Source organism: Mastomys coucha, unplaced genomic scaffold (genome assembly GCF_008632895.1).
Source record: "Mastomys coucha isolate ucsf_1 unplaced genomic scaffold, UCSF_Mcou_1 pScaffold22, whole genome shotgun sequence".
Taxonomy (NCBI): Eukaryota; Metazoa; Chordata; class Mammalia; order Rodentia; family Muridae; genus Mastomys; species Mastomys coucha.
Window position 1 is genome coordinate 92,690,501 of NW_022196905.1, and position 13,232 is coordinate 92,703,732.

Consider the following 13,232-nt stretch of genomic DNA (forward strand, 5'->3'; position numbering starts at 1 on the left):
AAAAAAAAAAAAAAAAAAAGGCTATTACTTTAAAATTAGACCCATCTATTCTACTAATTCCTTTTGTATCATACATTCCTAACATGTACCATATTGTTTAAATCACAGACATACATGACTTCAGACACTTTATATTGACTACTATCTCATCCAATAAGCATTTGTTGAGTCCCTGCTATACACCAAGATGTTTCTTTATTTGATGTTGTTTCAAGAGAGACCACAGACTACACAATGAAGGTTAGTGGATGTGTCCTATAAGCAGGCAGGACACACACAGAAGCTGGACTTCAGGGAAATGCCTTTGTAAGAAGTAGACTATATCATGAAGCCACTGTTCAAGATCTCAAAAAGGTAGGAGCAGGTACAGTGGTCAGCCAGTGCAACTGGGGATACACAACAATGAGAAGTTCAAAACAGAGCAGGAAAGGCTCTTACCCAGCCTACATGGGGCACACAGGAAAAGTGGATTGATCTGAGCACTGATAAAAGAGCTGGCCTTCAAAGAGCCAGCGTGTCACTGTGGGCAATTATTAGGCATCTATCTGTTTTATATGCTTCTCTAGGCCCAGCACCACAGAATGGCAATCGGTAGATGCTGAGTGACTATTTACTGCTCAAAGAATCATGGGTACTTTAGAGAAACACTATATTTTGTTTTATTTTTTGAGACAGGTTTCACTATTTAGCCCTAACTGGTCTGGAACTTACCACAGAGATCAGGCTGGTGTGATCTGCCTGCTGAGTGCTGGGGCTAAAGGCATGTACCACCACACACAGCAACATTTTATTTAAGGTCTCACTCTATATTCCAAGTTGATTTTAAATTCAATCTCCCTGCATCTACCTTACAAGAGAAACAATCAATACTTCAATACTTTACTACTGAAAATTAGTGATATTTAAGTACTGGTCTCTGGGTTCAAAAAATTAAAATTAACACAAATGCATTTAAAAGACTGGCTTTTTTGGTTCCTTGATTACACGGATCATTAATTAACACAATACCTGTGTTTTAGCTCCTGGCGTCATTGGAGTTGCAAAATTGTTTAGATCCCAAATGTAGATCTCAGACTCATTAGCACCAGAGGCAACCAAATTGGTCTGCAAAAGAAACAATGACCAAGTAACAACTGATCAAAACAATCACGTGTAACTTCCCAATTATCCATAACTCATTAAACTTTTTAGAGAAACACTATAAAACTTTTCAAATGAAGTACGTTACTGACAAAAAATCTCATTTTAAATCAAATACATTACAAAACAGAGGGACAGTTCCATAGTTAAACTGTTAATTACTCAATCACATTAGCCACACAGGCACCTAGTATTGGTGAATTTTCATCTCTGGAAGACATCATGACTACAGAAGACAAAAGAGCTGCAACTACTGCTTTCAAGACACCCAAACCCTACAGTTGCTATGTCTTTCTGGGGACATCACAGCCAGCACCCAGAACTGGCCCGGGACAGCTAAAAAGCCTGCCTCTGTTTTCACGTACTTCCAGCTCATGGGCATGCAGTTCTGTTGCAGGGAGCAGTATTCCTGGGTGGTTTCTACTCAAATCTCCTGGGTTAAAATGACCCTAAAACTGGCCTCATCTGCTACTGTTCATGCTCATGAAGTTTATCAACTAGTGCTAGGAACTGGCCTAACATAAGCCTTAAAGCTTCCAAACTATGGGGCTCCTAATATCTAAAGGTGCCCAGACACATGGTAAGACGCTTTTAGAGTCTTTTTTTAAATGTATTTTTTTTAAGATTTATTTATTATTATAATTAAGTACACTGTAGCTGTCTTCAGACACACCAGAAGAGGGCATCAGATCTCATTACGGGTGGTTGTGAGCCACCATGTGGTTGCTGGGATTTGAACTCATGACCTTCGGAAGAGCAGTCGGAGCTCTTACCCGCTGAGCCATCTTGCCAGCCCCGCTTTTAGTGTCTTAATTTCAGCTTTGCTTGTGGCAGGTTTTATTTTTCATGTGTGTTTGGTTGTGTGAGCACACATGTAAAATGTGAATGTGCATGTATGCAACCTGTACACAGGAGCATATGGAGTCAGAGGGCAACCTCAAATGTCACCCTCAGAAACACTGTCCACCTCCTTTGAGATAGGATCTCTCACTGGCATGGAACTCACCAAATAGGCTAGACTAGCTGGAAAGCAAGCCAAGGATCGTCCTGCCTCTGCCTTCCCAGCACTGAGCTCACAAGTGCACAGCACCATACCACGCACTTTCACAGAGACTCTGAGAATGGAACTAAGGACCCCTGCTTATAGTGTAAATGCCTTACATCTCCTCAGCCCTTCGACTTTTGTTGTTGCTGTTGAGACAGGATCTCCTGAGATAGAGGCTATCCTTGAACTCACCACGTAGCTGAAGCTAGCCTCAAACTCCTCGAAGTGCTAAAGTACCCCGCCCCCACCCCAAGGGCCCATGGCCGGCTCCTAATCTCAACTCTGAACTTTACAGGTTTAAGTCTTTACCTTTCAGGCTGGTGAGATGGTTCAGCGGGTAAGAGCACTGACTACTCTTCCGAAAGTCCTGAGTTCAAATCCCACAACCACATGGTGGCTCACAACCACCCGTAATGAGATCTGATGCCCTCTTCTGGTGCGTCTAAAGAGAGCTACAGTGAATTACGCCGGAGCGAGCAGGGCGGAGTGAGCGGGGCAGCAGAGGTCCTGAGTTCAATTCCCAGCAGCCACACACATGATGGCTCATGGTCATCTGTACAACTACAGTGTACTCATACACATAAAATAAATAAAATAAATCTTTAAAAAAAATTAAGTCTTTACCTTTCATTCCCAATACTGAATCCTAGTATATTCATAAAGTTATTTCAAATGACGAAGACATATTTTAAGAACTAAGAGTGAATGCCAAACAAAGTCAAACCTGGAAGATGTTTACATCCAAGGCTCTCACTGGCCCAGTATGCTTGTCCTTTTGGGCAATCACAACTTCCTTGTCTCCAGCTATAATTTTAGAAGGATCATAAAGAATAATGTTTCCATTCTCTCCACCTGCAATCAGAACTCCAGAAACATCTCCTTTAGGATCCATCTTATGAGGTCCCCAGATCAACTTGTGGTACCTTAAGGAAAAAATATGTAAGTCATTCTTCAAGTCAAGTAAGTGTCCACAAGTTTTTACTCATATTTGTTGTCTAGCTTTTTCTATGTAATACAAATTAGTTTCTCTTTGACTCCTGCTGATTGTATAGTCAGTAAAATAGGATTTTACTATTTACATGTATGTTCATATTTGATTCTTGATCTTTAAACAGTGAAGACTCTATAAACACAGTATATAGAAAGTCACTTGCATGGCAAAAGACATGAGCTTAATGACTTTATCATTCAGAAACTGTAAAACTTAATATTAATATTTAATTATTTGCAAACATTTGTAAAACAGAGTTAGCAAACTGCTTTCTGAGAAAATAATCCAATCTATTTGCTATAGGAGTGTCCACTAATCTATATCCTTGAAATAGTAAGAGTGTTAAGGGATCATTGGAAATCTTCAAAGGAAAGACACAGTGTCAAAATTAATTGGAAATTTTCTAAATGAAGACATGGAGTCAAAATTCTGTGCCTCACTTCTAGTAGAGGCTAATGATCTAGTCTCAGGTGGAGATAAAGTTAGAGGAGGCATGAAAGTGCATGACAGCTCATCATGGGATCTTCTAATAGGCAGAAGCTCTCCAAGACATGGGAGGACTGAGCGCCAGGACTTATCTCTCAGCTAGTGTACATGGTTTCTTTAAAACCTACTAAAAGCACACAAAGTTTCTTTCATTCTTTCTCTGCATCATAGTACAGTGTAAGTGGGCCAGCAAGATGGCTCAGAAAGCAAGGGCACTTGCTGCCAATCCTGACAATTTGGGTTTGATCCCAGGACCAGCAAAGAAGTTGAGAACCAAATCCTACAAGTTGTCCACTTTGGCACACATGCCCCTCTCCACAAAATAAAAACAGTCAGGCATGGTGTTGCACACCTTTAATCCCAGCACTCACAAGACAGAGGCAAGTGGAGTTCAGGCTATCATGGTCTACACAGCTAGGTCTGGAACAGCCAGGAATACAGAGAGATCCTGTCTTCAGAAAAAAAAAAAAAGTGAGTGTGTGTATGTGTGAGTGTGTGTGTGTGTGTGTGTGTATGTGTGTATGTCTATGTATTCTTTTCTTTATTCCTAATTAACTTTAAAAACATACTTTACTTGCCCAGAAATGCAATTGCATAATTTTTTACAAGTTTTTCATGTCACTGGCATTATTTCTTAAAGTTTCAAATAATTATAATTACAGACAGAAGTAGACAACAGGGCTGGGATGTAGCTCACTTGGTAGAGTGCTTGCCTAGCATGCACAGAGACCTGGGTTCAGTCACAGGCACTGCACAAGTGGTGGCACTTGTCCATAATCCCAGCACTCATGACAAAAAAGCAGGAAGAGTATTTGAGCATTTGTTCAGCCTATTCTTGACTATTATTGAGTTCCAGGCCAGCCTGGGCTACAGAAGACCGTGCCTCAAAATAAAATAAAATAGCTAGGCAGTGGTGGTGCACACCTTTAATCCTAGCACCTGGGAGGCAGAGGCAGGAGGATTTCTGAGTTCAAGGCCAGCTTGGTCTACAGAGTGAGTTCCAGGACAGCCAGGGCTATACAGAGAAGCCCTGTCTCGAAAAACCAAAAAAATAAAATAAAATAAAATAAAATAAAAACAAATAGTTAAATAATGTGAACCTAAGGCTGCATCTCACACCTGTGAGAAGAGGAGAATGTAGCACAAGACTTCATATCCAAGGATGGGTCCGAAAGGTCCAGCTCAAATATCTCAAGGGAAGCATTGGTACTGAACGTCGCGTCCAACTGCTGAGCAGATGTACCTACAGAAAACATACGGATGCTAACTACAGATGCAAAGGACAGACTCAAGAGCGGCATGAAAGAGAAACTAAAAGCATGCTTTTAATTGATGTCACGATTCACCCATGACAAGGCCTTGCACATACAACCCTGAGCATGGCTAAATGACTGCAACACTAAGATCTGACACAGGGCTAAGCTATGAGTGGGTAGTAACAGACAATGTGTGGAGACTAGATATTTTAGAAGCTGTCTAGAGTAACAGTCCCATGATGTACTGTATCTGCTATAAGTCTTACACAAAGCAGCTCCTTGAAACTGAGGAGTAGATTGGGGCTTACGGGAAGGACTGGGCGGAGAGGAGGGAGAGGAAGTGCAGTCAGGATGTAAGGTAAATAAATTAATTTTTAAAAAAGCAGCTCTCTATTAGAAACTGCTTCTGTCAAGTTTGTTCATCATTCACTGAAACTTTTGTCATTTGCTGTTCCAACTCCCTGTGGGCTAAAGATGAACAAGCTTCCTGAGCACCAGGGAAGATGCTAGGTAACAATGACAAATGCTTAGTGGTACAGGGACAGTCACCAAATTAAGTGCAAGGGAGAGAGAGGGATCTTGCTGGAGAGTGACCAACCTTTCAGAAAATGAAGCTGGAACTAAAGCTTAAATACAAGTATGAAGATGGCAGTTACAGAATTACGATACTCATGGTCTTCTCTCTTGAGCTTACCTGTGGCTAGGTAAATGGGGTGGTTCTGGGCAGGGCTCCATGCCTGCATAGCTGTACGATCTATCTCCTTCAACTTCATTCTGTTAAATGAACATTTTACAGAGAAATAAACTGAGCAAATAAACCAGAATATTAAAAAATTACAAAGAAACACACGAACAAACCACTAAGTATTAATAATGCCCAAACACCAATAATACAACTGTGTCATTTTTTGGAAATGTCCAATATTAGACATAAACTGAGGAACTATTTTGAAACAAATATTCTATTATTCTAATTCTTTACAGATCATACAGCTGAGTATCACAATCTGAAATTACTGGGACCAGAAATGCTTCAGGTTTTAGAGTTTCTCTAAATCTGGAATATTTTCCACACATTACTGGCTGAGCATGCAGATATACAAAATCTAACACGCTTCAGAATATGAAACTTTTCAGATGTTTCAATTAAGTATGCTTAACTTACAGTCCCTTATCTAAAAAACAAAAAAAAACAAAACAAACAAACAAACAAACAAAAAACAGTCTATAAAGCACCCCAGGAGAATAAAAGCAATTAGCCAAAGTTATATATTCACTTCTCAAACTGACAGGAGTTTATCAGGAGTAAGGAAACCAACATGATAAACGAGAAGATCTTCTGGGGTAGATTATGCAATGACAAAAACCGTTTATAGTCATTCTCACAGTCAGATGTGGTGGTGTATGCCTATAATCCCAGCACTCAGCCAGCTGAAGGAGAACCATATAGAGGTCAATGCCAGCAGCATGGGCACACACTGAGTTCCAGGACAGCCTGTGCTACAGAGTGAGACCACCCCCGCCTCAAAGAAATAAAATAAACTCAGTGACTTTAGACCAAATCTAAACTGTGTGTATATAATTCTGATTTTTCAAAATTAGTCTTTATGGGGCTGAAGAGATAGCTCAGTGATTAAGAGCACTTGCTTCCCATGTAGAGGACTCAGGTTCTGTTCCCAGCACCCATATGGTGGCTCACAACCACAGCTAAGTCTGGGTCCAGGGGCTCCAACTCATTCTTTTGACCACCATGGCATATGATACACATGCAGTCAAACATATACACATACTTACAAACTAAAGAATTATACATAACTGGATGTGGTAGTACATGCTTTTAACTCTAGCACCCAAGAGACAGAGGCCAGGTAGATCTCTGTGAGTTTGAGGTCAGCCTGGTCTATATAGTGAGCTCCGGGCCAGCCAAGTCTATATAGTGAGACTCTGTCTCAAAAAACAAAAGCAACAAGAACAAAAACCAATAATACCAATAATAATAATAATAATAATAATAATAGCAACAGCAATAATTTTTTTAAAAAAGAAAATCAGGCTTTATGTTTTAGAGTACTTTTAGGTTTGTTAAATGCATAAAAAGTGCAGATACCACAACTGCTCCATTCCCTCTAACACCTAGAATACTTCTTTCAATCTACGAGCCAATACATTCAATCCACAGTTTATATTAGGGTATACACTCAGTGTATACTTCATGGTTCCGACAAGTATATCTACCACTATATGAGGTATATCTACCACTGTAGTATTCTATAGGGTAGCTTCCCTAACCTAAATTCTGTACTCTGCCCTCCCCTCTCTCCCTATAGACATGAAACTTACATACTTATTTTCGTGTGAAGTGTACGTGGGTATGATCTACTTTTCAGGGTCCACAGTGGTATGTCAATTAATACTTTCTTGTCCAAACTATTTGTGTTTTTTCATATCCATATGTCTTCTTGTCTATCCTGAACCAGAGCAAGTAATCCCCAGCCTCCTGCCAGGAAGGGACCATGTGTTTTTGTCTGTTCCTTGTGCTATTCCCTCAGCTTCATTAGATCACTTTCTTATCACACAGATTACACAGATCTAAGCATATATGTCAAATACGTCCTTTGGCTTTATGAAGGAGCCTAGCCTTAATACCTTTTAGCATGAGTGCATGTATTGTCTTATTGAGATCAAGATCCATATACAGTTCAAAAGAGAAATCAATATGTCAGTTCCATGAATATAGGGAGGGAGGGAGAAGAGGGCAGAATACAGATTTTAGGTTAGGGAAATTACCCTGTAGAATACTATTCATATATGTATGTGTTAGTGTGTATAAAATGTACAAACACACAAATGTGTCTGTATATGTGTGAGCCAGCAATGCACCTTCTTTTGTAAGACAGTGTTTCCCCTCTCTCTTTTTTTAAAAGATTTATTTATTTATTTAATGCCTATGAGTACACCACCATTGCTGTCTTCAGACACACCAGAAGAGGGCACCAGGCCCCATTAAAGATGGTTGTGAGCCACCATGTGGTTGCTAGAAATTGAACTCAGGACCTCTGGAAGAGCAGTCTGTGCTCTTAATCACTGAGCTATCTCTCCAGCCCAAGACAATATTTCTCAATACAGATAGGCTGTCTGGTGGTGAGATCAGGCGTCTACATGTCTCCACCTCCCCAGCACTGGGGTCATTAAGTGCAGACCATCGTGACCAGCTTTCTTGTCTGGTTTTATAACCTGTATTCTGCTAGTGCTCATTCTTTTTGTGTAGCTATTATTTTTTCTAGAACTTTTTGATTTTGATTTCAATATACTTCTAGTACTACCTTTGTAATTTTAAATAATTTAATGACATTAGTCCTGAATTTATTCATTAACTCTAGCTATACATGTAAAGTTAGCTCATATAATCTTTTCTAGATTTATCTTTATGTATGTGGATGTTTTTCCTGCACATGTCTGTATACCATGTATGTACAGTGCCCATAGAGACCAGAGGGCGGTGTTAGAGCCACTGGAATTGGGGTTAGAAGTGGTTGTGACGACCCGGGTCTTCTGCAAAGGCAGCACGTGTTGTTAACTGCTAAGCCCTCTCTCCAGCCCTGGCTCACATAATCTTTCTGCTGCTCTCGTGATCCTGGTGAAGTCAACAGCATTATCTCTCAGCTAAATATGCTTGCACTTCTACTGATGCATTTGACAGCTTTGAAAGATGTCCTCTGACTCCAAGTCATCACACACACAGAAACATACCAACTCTCACACCCACTTTCCCCTTCTCTGCACGCACGAGCTCATCCCTGCGTTGCTGAAGCTGTCCAGTGACATTGTCCTCAGCCCTCTGTGCTGAGGAAATATGCCAGGGAGGAAATGCTCTCAGTGCTCTGCGGCCACACTCTGCACTCAGTGTCCAAGTTGCCCTTCAGAAGAGCAAGGTCTCTTCATTCATCTCTATAGAAGGGCTGCAGACTTGAGTTGTATGCATACAGAGTGTTTCTACCTGAAGATTTTTTTTTTTTTGTATTTTTGAGACAGGGTTTCTCTGTGTAGCCCTGGCTGTCCTGGAACTCACTCTGTAGACCAGGCTGGCCTCGAATTCAGAAATCCGCCTGCCTCTGCCTCCCAAGTGCTGGGATTAAAAGCGTGCGCTACCACCGCCCGGCTCTACTTGAAGATTTTATAAATGATAAAATTAAGGTAGAGAAAGTTAGATAATTTGCAGAAGCTGTCAAGAAATAGCCAAGTGTGAACTTAGAAGTTTAACCTAAAAATTAAACTGCCTATGTTTGGGTATTCAGTTTTTCTATCATCATCATCATCATCATCAAAATGTGTATATTTATGTATACACACACACACACACACAAAAACATACATACGCATATATATATGGCTATAGCTGAGTGGTTAGAGTGTCAACCTAGAATGCCAGAGGCCCTATAGCTCCAGCACTCCAGAGGAAGTGGGACAATCAAGAGTTCATGGACATCCTCTGCCTCAGCTACATCCTGGCCAGACTAGGTCCATGGGACTCTGTTTTAAATCAACAACAACAATAGAAAAAAAATAGATTTAAAAAAAGAATACTAAGAAAGGCAGGCAAGATGGATCAGTGGCTAAAGGTTCAGGTGGCAAACCTAGCAACCCACATCTGGCCTTGAGTGTGACACCCAAGGTAGAATGGACTGCAAAACTGCCCTCCACTCCACCTGCACTCACACATACACATACAGATAGCAATTGTTTTAATTTAAAAATAAAAATCTTAGGGGCTGGTGAGATGGCTCAATGGGTAAGAGCACCACCTACTGCTCTTCCGAAGGTCCTGAGTTCAAATCCCAGCAACCACATGGTGGCTCACAACCACCCATAATAAAATCTGACCCCCTCTTCTGGTGGTCTGAAGATCGCTACAGTGTACTCATTTATAATAATAAATAAATCTAAAAAATTAAAATAAAATAAATAAAAATCTTAGTATTCCGATGAAACAATATCACGGTGATGCACATTCAAGCACCCTGAAACCTCAAGACAAGAAGCTTATTTTTGCTGGGCAGTGGTGGCACACGCCTTTAGTCCCAGCACTTGGGAGGCAGAGGCAGGAGGATTTCTGAGTTCGAGGCCAGCCTGGTCTACAGAGTGAGTTCTAGGACAGCCAGGGCTATACAGAGAAACCCTGTCTCGGGAAAAGAGAGAGAGAGAGAGAGAGAGAGAGAGAGAGAGAGAGAGAGAGAGAGAGAGAAAGGAGTAGGTAGGAGTTAATTTCAGAATAATTTCTAAAAAGAAAAACAAATCGCTATTTTTTTAAGCTGGGGTTTGGGTTTAGAAATCATTAGGAAAGCACACAGAGCCCTAAAGTCTCTAAATAAATAAATAGAAAAGATAAATAAATAACTTGACTAGAATTACAGTATATTTATTGACAGCAAAGGTCTAAGGGCTACCTAATTCCTGAATGTTCAGTTAATGAGTAACACAGAGATAACCACAGGGACATAAAATGGCTAAGGAGGAACTCAAAGCACTCCTAAGTGTTTCCTTTGCTCTAACACTCAATGTTCTAGGAAAAAATTATTCCTCTTACTAACCTATACAGAACAAAGTTTCAGTGCCAGCTGCATGAGAAGAAAAACTCTGTTACAATGATGGCCTACACCTATGCAGTAAGCTATGAATCAAATTAAACAAGAATCCTACTCCATGTATTTACAAAGTAAGTTTCCAGTTTCACTGGATTTTATGTTACAAATATTTAGTTGCAGATGACTTTCTTAGAACATGAGGGGCAGAACGAAGCTATCTGTGTTTCTTGGTGGCAATCTATCTTTACAGTTTTATGTAGCTACGTGAGTATATTTGCATTGCGCTTGATTCATTTAAGAGCATTTCTTTTTCTTTTTTTTTTTTAAAGATTTTTTTATTTATTATATGTAAGTACACTGTAGCTGTCTTCAGACACACCAGAAGAGGACGTCAGATCTCATTACGGGTGGTTGTGAGACACCATGTGGTTGCTGGGATTTGAACTCTGGACCTTCGGAAGAGCAGTCAGTGCTCTTAACCCACTGAGCCATCTCGCCAGCCCAAGAGCATTCCTTTTACCCAGAACATTATCATAATAGAAACAGGGAATGAGAACTCTGAGGACGGACAGTGGCTAGTTCATCTCCACCATCTGCAAGTCAGAATGCACAGCAGAGTAGGTAGACTGAGGCCTGACAAAGACACCCTCAGCCCAAGGCTCAGCTTCAACGCTCACATCACTGCATCTTTGTGGCTTTGCTCCTCCCCCACAAAGCTATCCACAGCATATGTTGTGAAAATTAAATGAGGTTTTAGAGTGTTTAGAACACTGTCTAGCTCATAGTGAATACGTTCAAATAACAGCTATTCTGAAATCACAATCTAAAGGGCCTGGAGGAAAGGCTTGTCCGTTAAGGATGCCTCTTGTTCTCAATTCACAACTTAAACCATCTAGCCCAACTAGTCTTCAAGAGTGCACCTAAGTGGTAGGTGAGGTGGCACACAGGAGTGTAATCCTAGTGCTGGAGACTAGAGGAAGGAGATCAGCAGGTTGGGGCCAACCTGGGCTACACAGATAAGGTCTCCAACAAAAACAAAAACAAAAACAAAGCAAGAGTTAGGGATGCAGCTCACAGTGCATACCTAGAATATCCTGTGTATTTCTCTCCTCAATAAAAAACAAAAACAAAACCTAACATCTAAGGAGCATTATGTTCCAGACAAGAACTCTTTTTTTTTTTAAAAGATTTATTTATTGATTATATGTAAGTACACTGCAGCTGTCTTCAGACACCCCAGAAGAGGGCATCAGGTCTCATTAAGGATGGTTGTGAGCCATGATGTGGTTGCTAGGAATTGAACTCAGGACCTTCAGAAGAGCAGTCAGTGTTTTTACCCACTGAGCCATCTCTCCAGCCCCAAGAACTCTAATATTTTTTAACTAACTTCCTTTCCATGATAATTACATTGAATTAAGTGGAAACTTTCTTCTTTCTAGTGATTTTCTTTAGTATTTTTAAGTTATATGCATATGTGTTTGTTTTCTATGTAGATTTACACATGCATGTGAGAGCAGGTACCCTTAGAAGCTAGAGGAGTCAGGTCCTCCTAGAGGGACTTGCAGGTGACTGTGAGCCACTTGATGTGGGTGCCAGGAAGAGCAGCATGTGCTCCTAACTGATGAGCCACCTCTGAGGCCTAAACTCATTTTCACATTGCAGGTTTTATGTAGCAACGAGAAAACCATTCTGTCAAAAACAGCAATCTTGGGAACAGCTGTCCCACACCTCAGAAAGTGTGAAGTCAGAGGTAATGGGTTCAGCACCTTTGACTCTTAAATGAAGAGTGCAAATCCCTTCCTGCTACTATTTTTAGTAAAGGTCCATGTGGGCAGAATAACTCACAGAGGATAGGAATATTGGTTCTCCCAGAGTTACTTAGCATTATCAGCTGTTCCAGGCTCACTTCATTCAACCAAATTTAAAAAAAAAAAAAAAATCAACCAGGGTTGCATAACTGAAGGTTATCTTACAAATCTACAAGACAAAATGTTAGGAGATGAAGTTATTAATCTACAACAAAAGAAAATACTGTGGGTTCCATGGTAGATGCCTGAGATCCCACACCTTGGGAGGTTAGAGGAGGGTCAGAATTCAAGGTCATCCTTAGCTAATCAATGAGTTTGAGACTACTTGGGGCCACATGAGACCCTATCTAAAAGAATGAAGGAAGGGGGAGGAAGAGAAGAAACAAAAAGAAATTAATTTAGCTGCATCACTTGACAAGCCTTTTAACATGGGATTTTCAAACCTCATGAAATCACACAGAAAAGTCTACCCAGATATGTGCATACAGAAAGATAGCCCAGTGCTTCCAGAGGGGGATAAAAATGCCAAAAGAATCATTACTTTTTACAATTCATGAATAACTTTCTACTCTTACATGTTTCAGAGGGAAAAAAAAAAGACTGTTTACAAAATTAACCAGTGAAATCCAAAACTCATGTCAAATCTCACATTTCCACACTTCATAATGTATAACATTCACAATTAGATAGAAATTACCCAAAAGTTCTTATTTGCTGCAAACCGTTCTTGGTTTGCTGTAACTAAGGGAGAAACAGGACAGAATTACTTAAAAGGGCAGTATATTTTAGCCAGCTCCTGAATAATCAGGATACAGGGGACATGAGTGAGCTTCTAATTATATATATGTTTTATATATATACACATATATATACAAACATACATACACATTATATATATTATATATATATGTGTGTGTGTGTATA

The 13,232-nt window shown here is 40.2% G+C and overlaps 1 protein-coding gene across 19 annotated transcripts in view; it reads right to left on the minus strand.

Moving 5' to 3' along the window:
- The window catches only part of Sec31a (SEC31 homolog A, COPII coat complex component), a 58,245-nt gene that overhangs the window by 44,151 nt on the left and 862 nt on the right, over positions 1–13,232 (minus strand). For 16 of the 19 annotated variants that reach the window (XM_031336948.1, XM_031336956.1, XM_031336953.1 and 13 more), the window contains exons 2-5: positions 5,613–5,692; positions 4,782–4,905; positions 2,910–3,108; positions 1,009–1,104 (exon numbers count right to left, since the gene is read on the minus strand). In XM_031336948.1, the coding sequence (XP_031192808.1) occupies positions 1,009–1,104; positions 2,910–3,108; positions 4,782–4,905; positions 5,613–5,691 (498 nt within the window). In that variant the 5' untranslated portion in view covers position 5,692. Of the gene's footprint in view, positions 1–1,008; positions 1,105–2,909; positions 3,109–4,781; positions 4,906–5,612; positions 5,696–13,232 lie in introns of those variants that run through there. The other 3 variants (XM_031336952.1, XM_031336950.1, XM_031336955.1) reach the window with 1 other exon arrangement.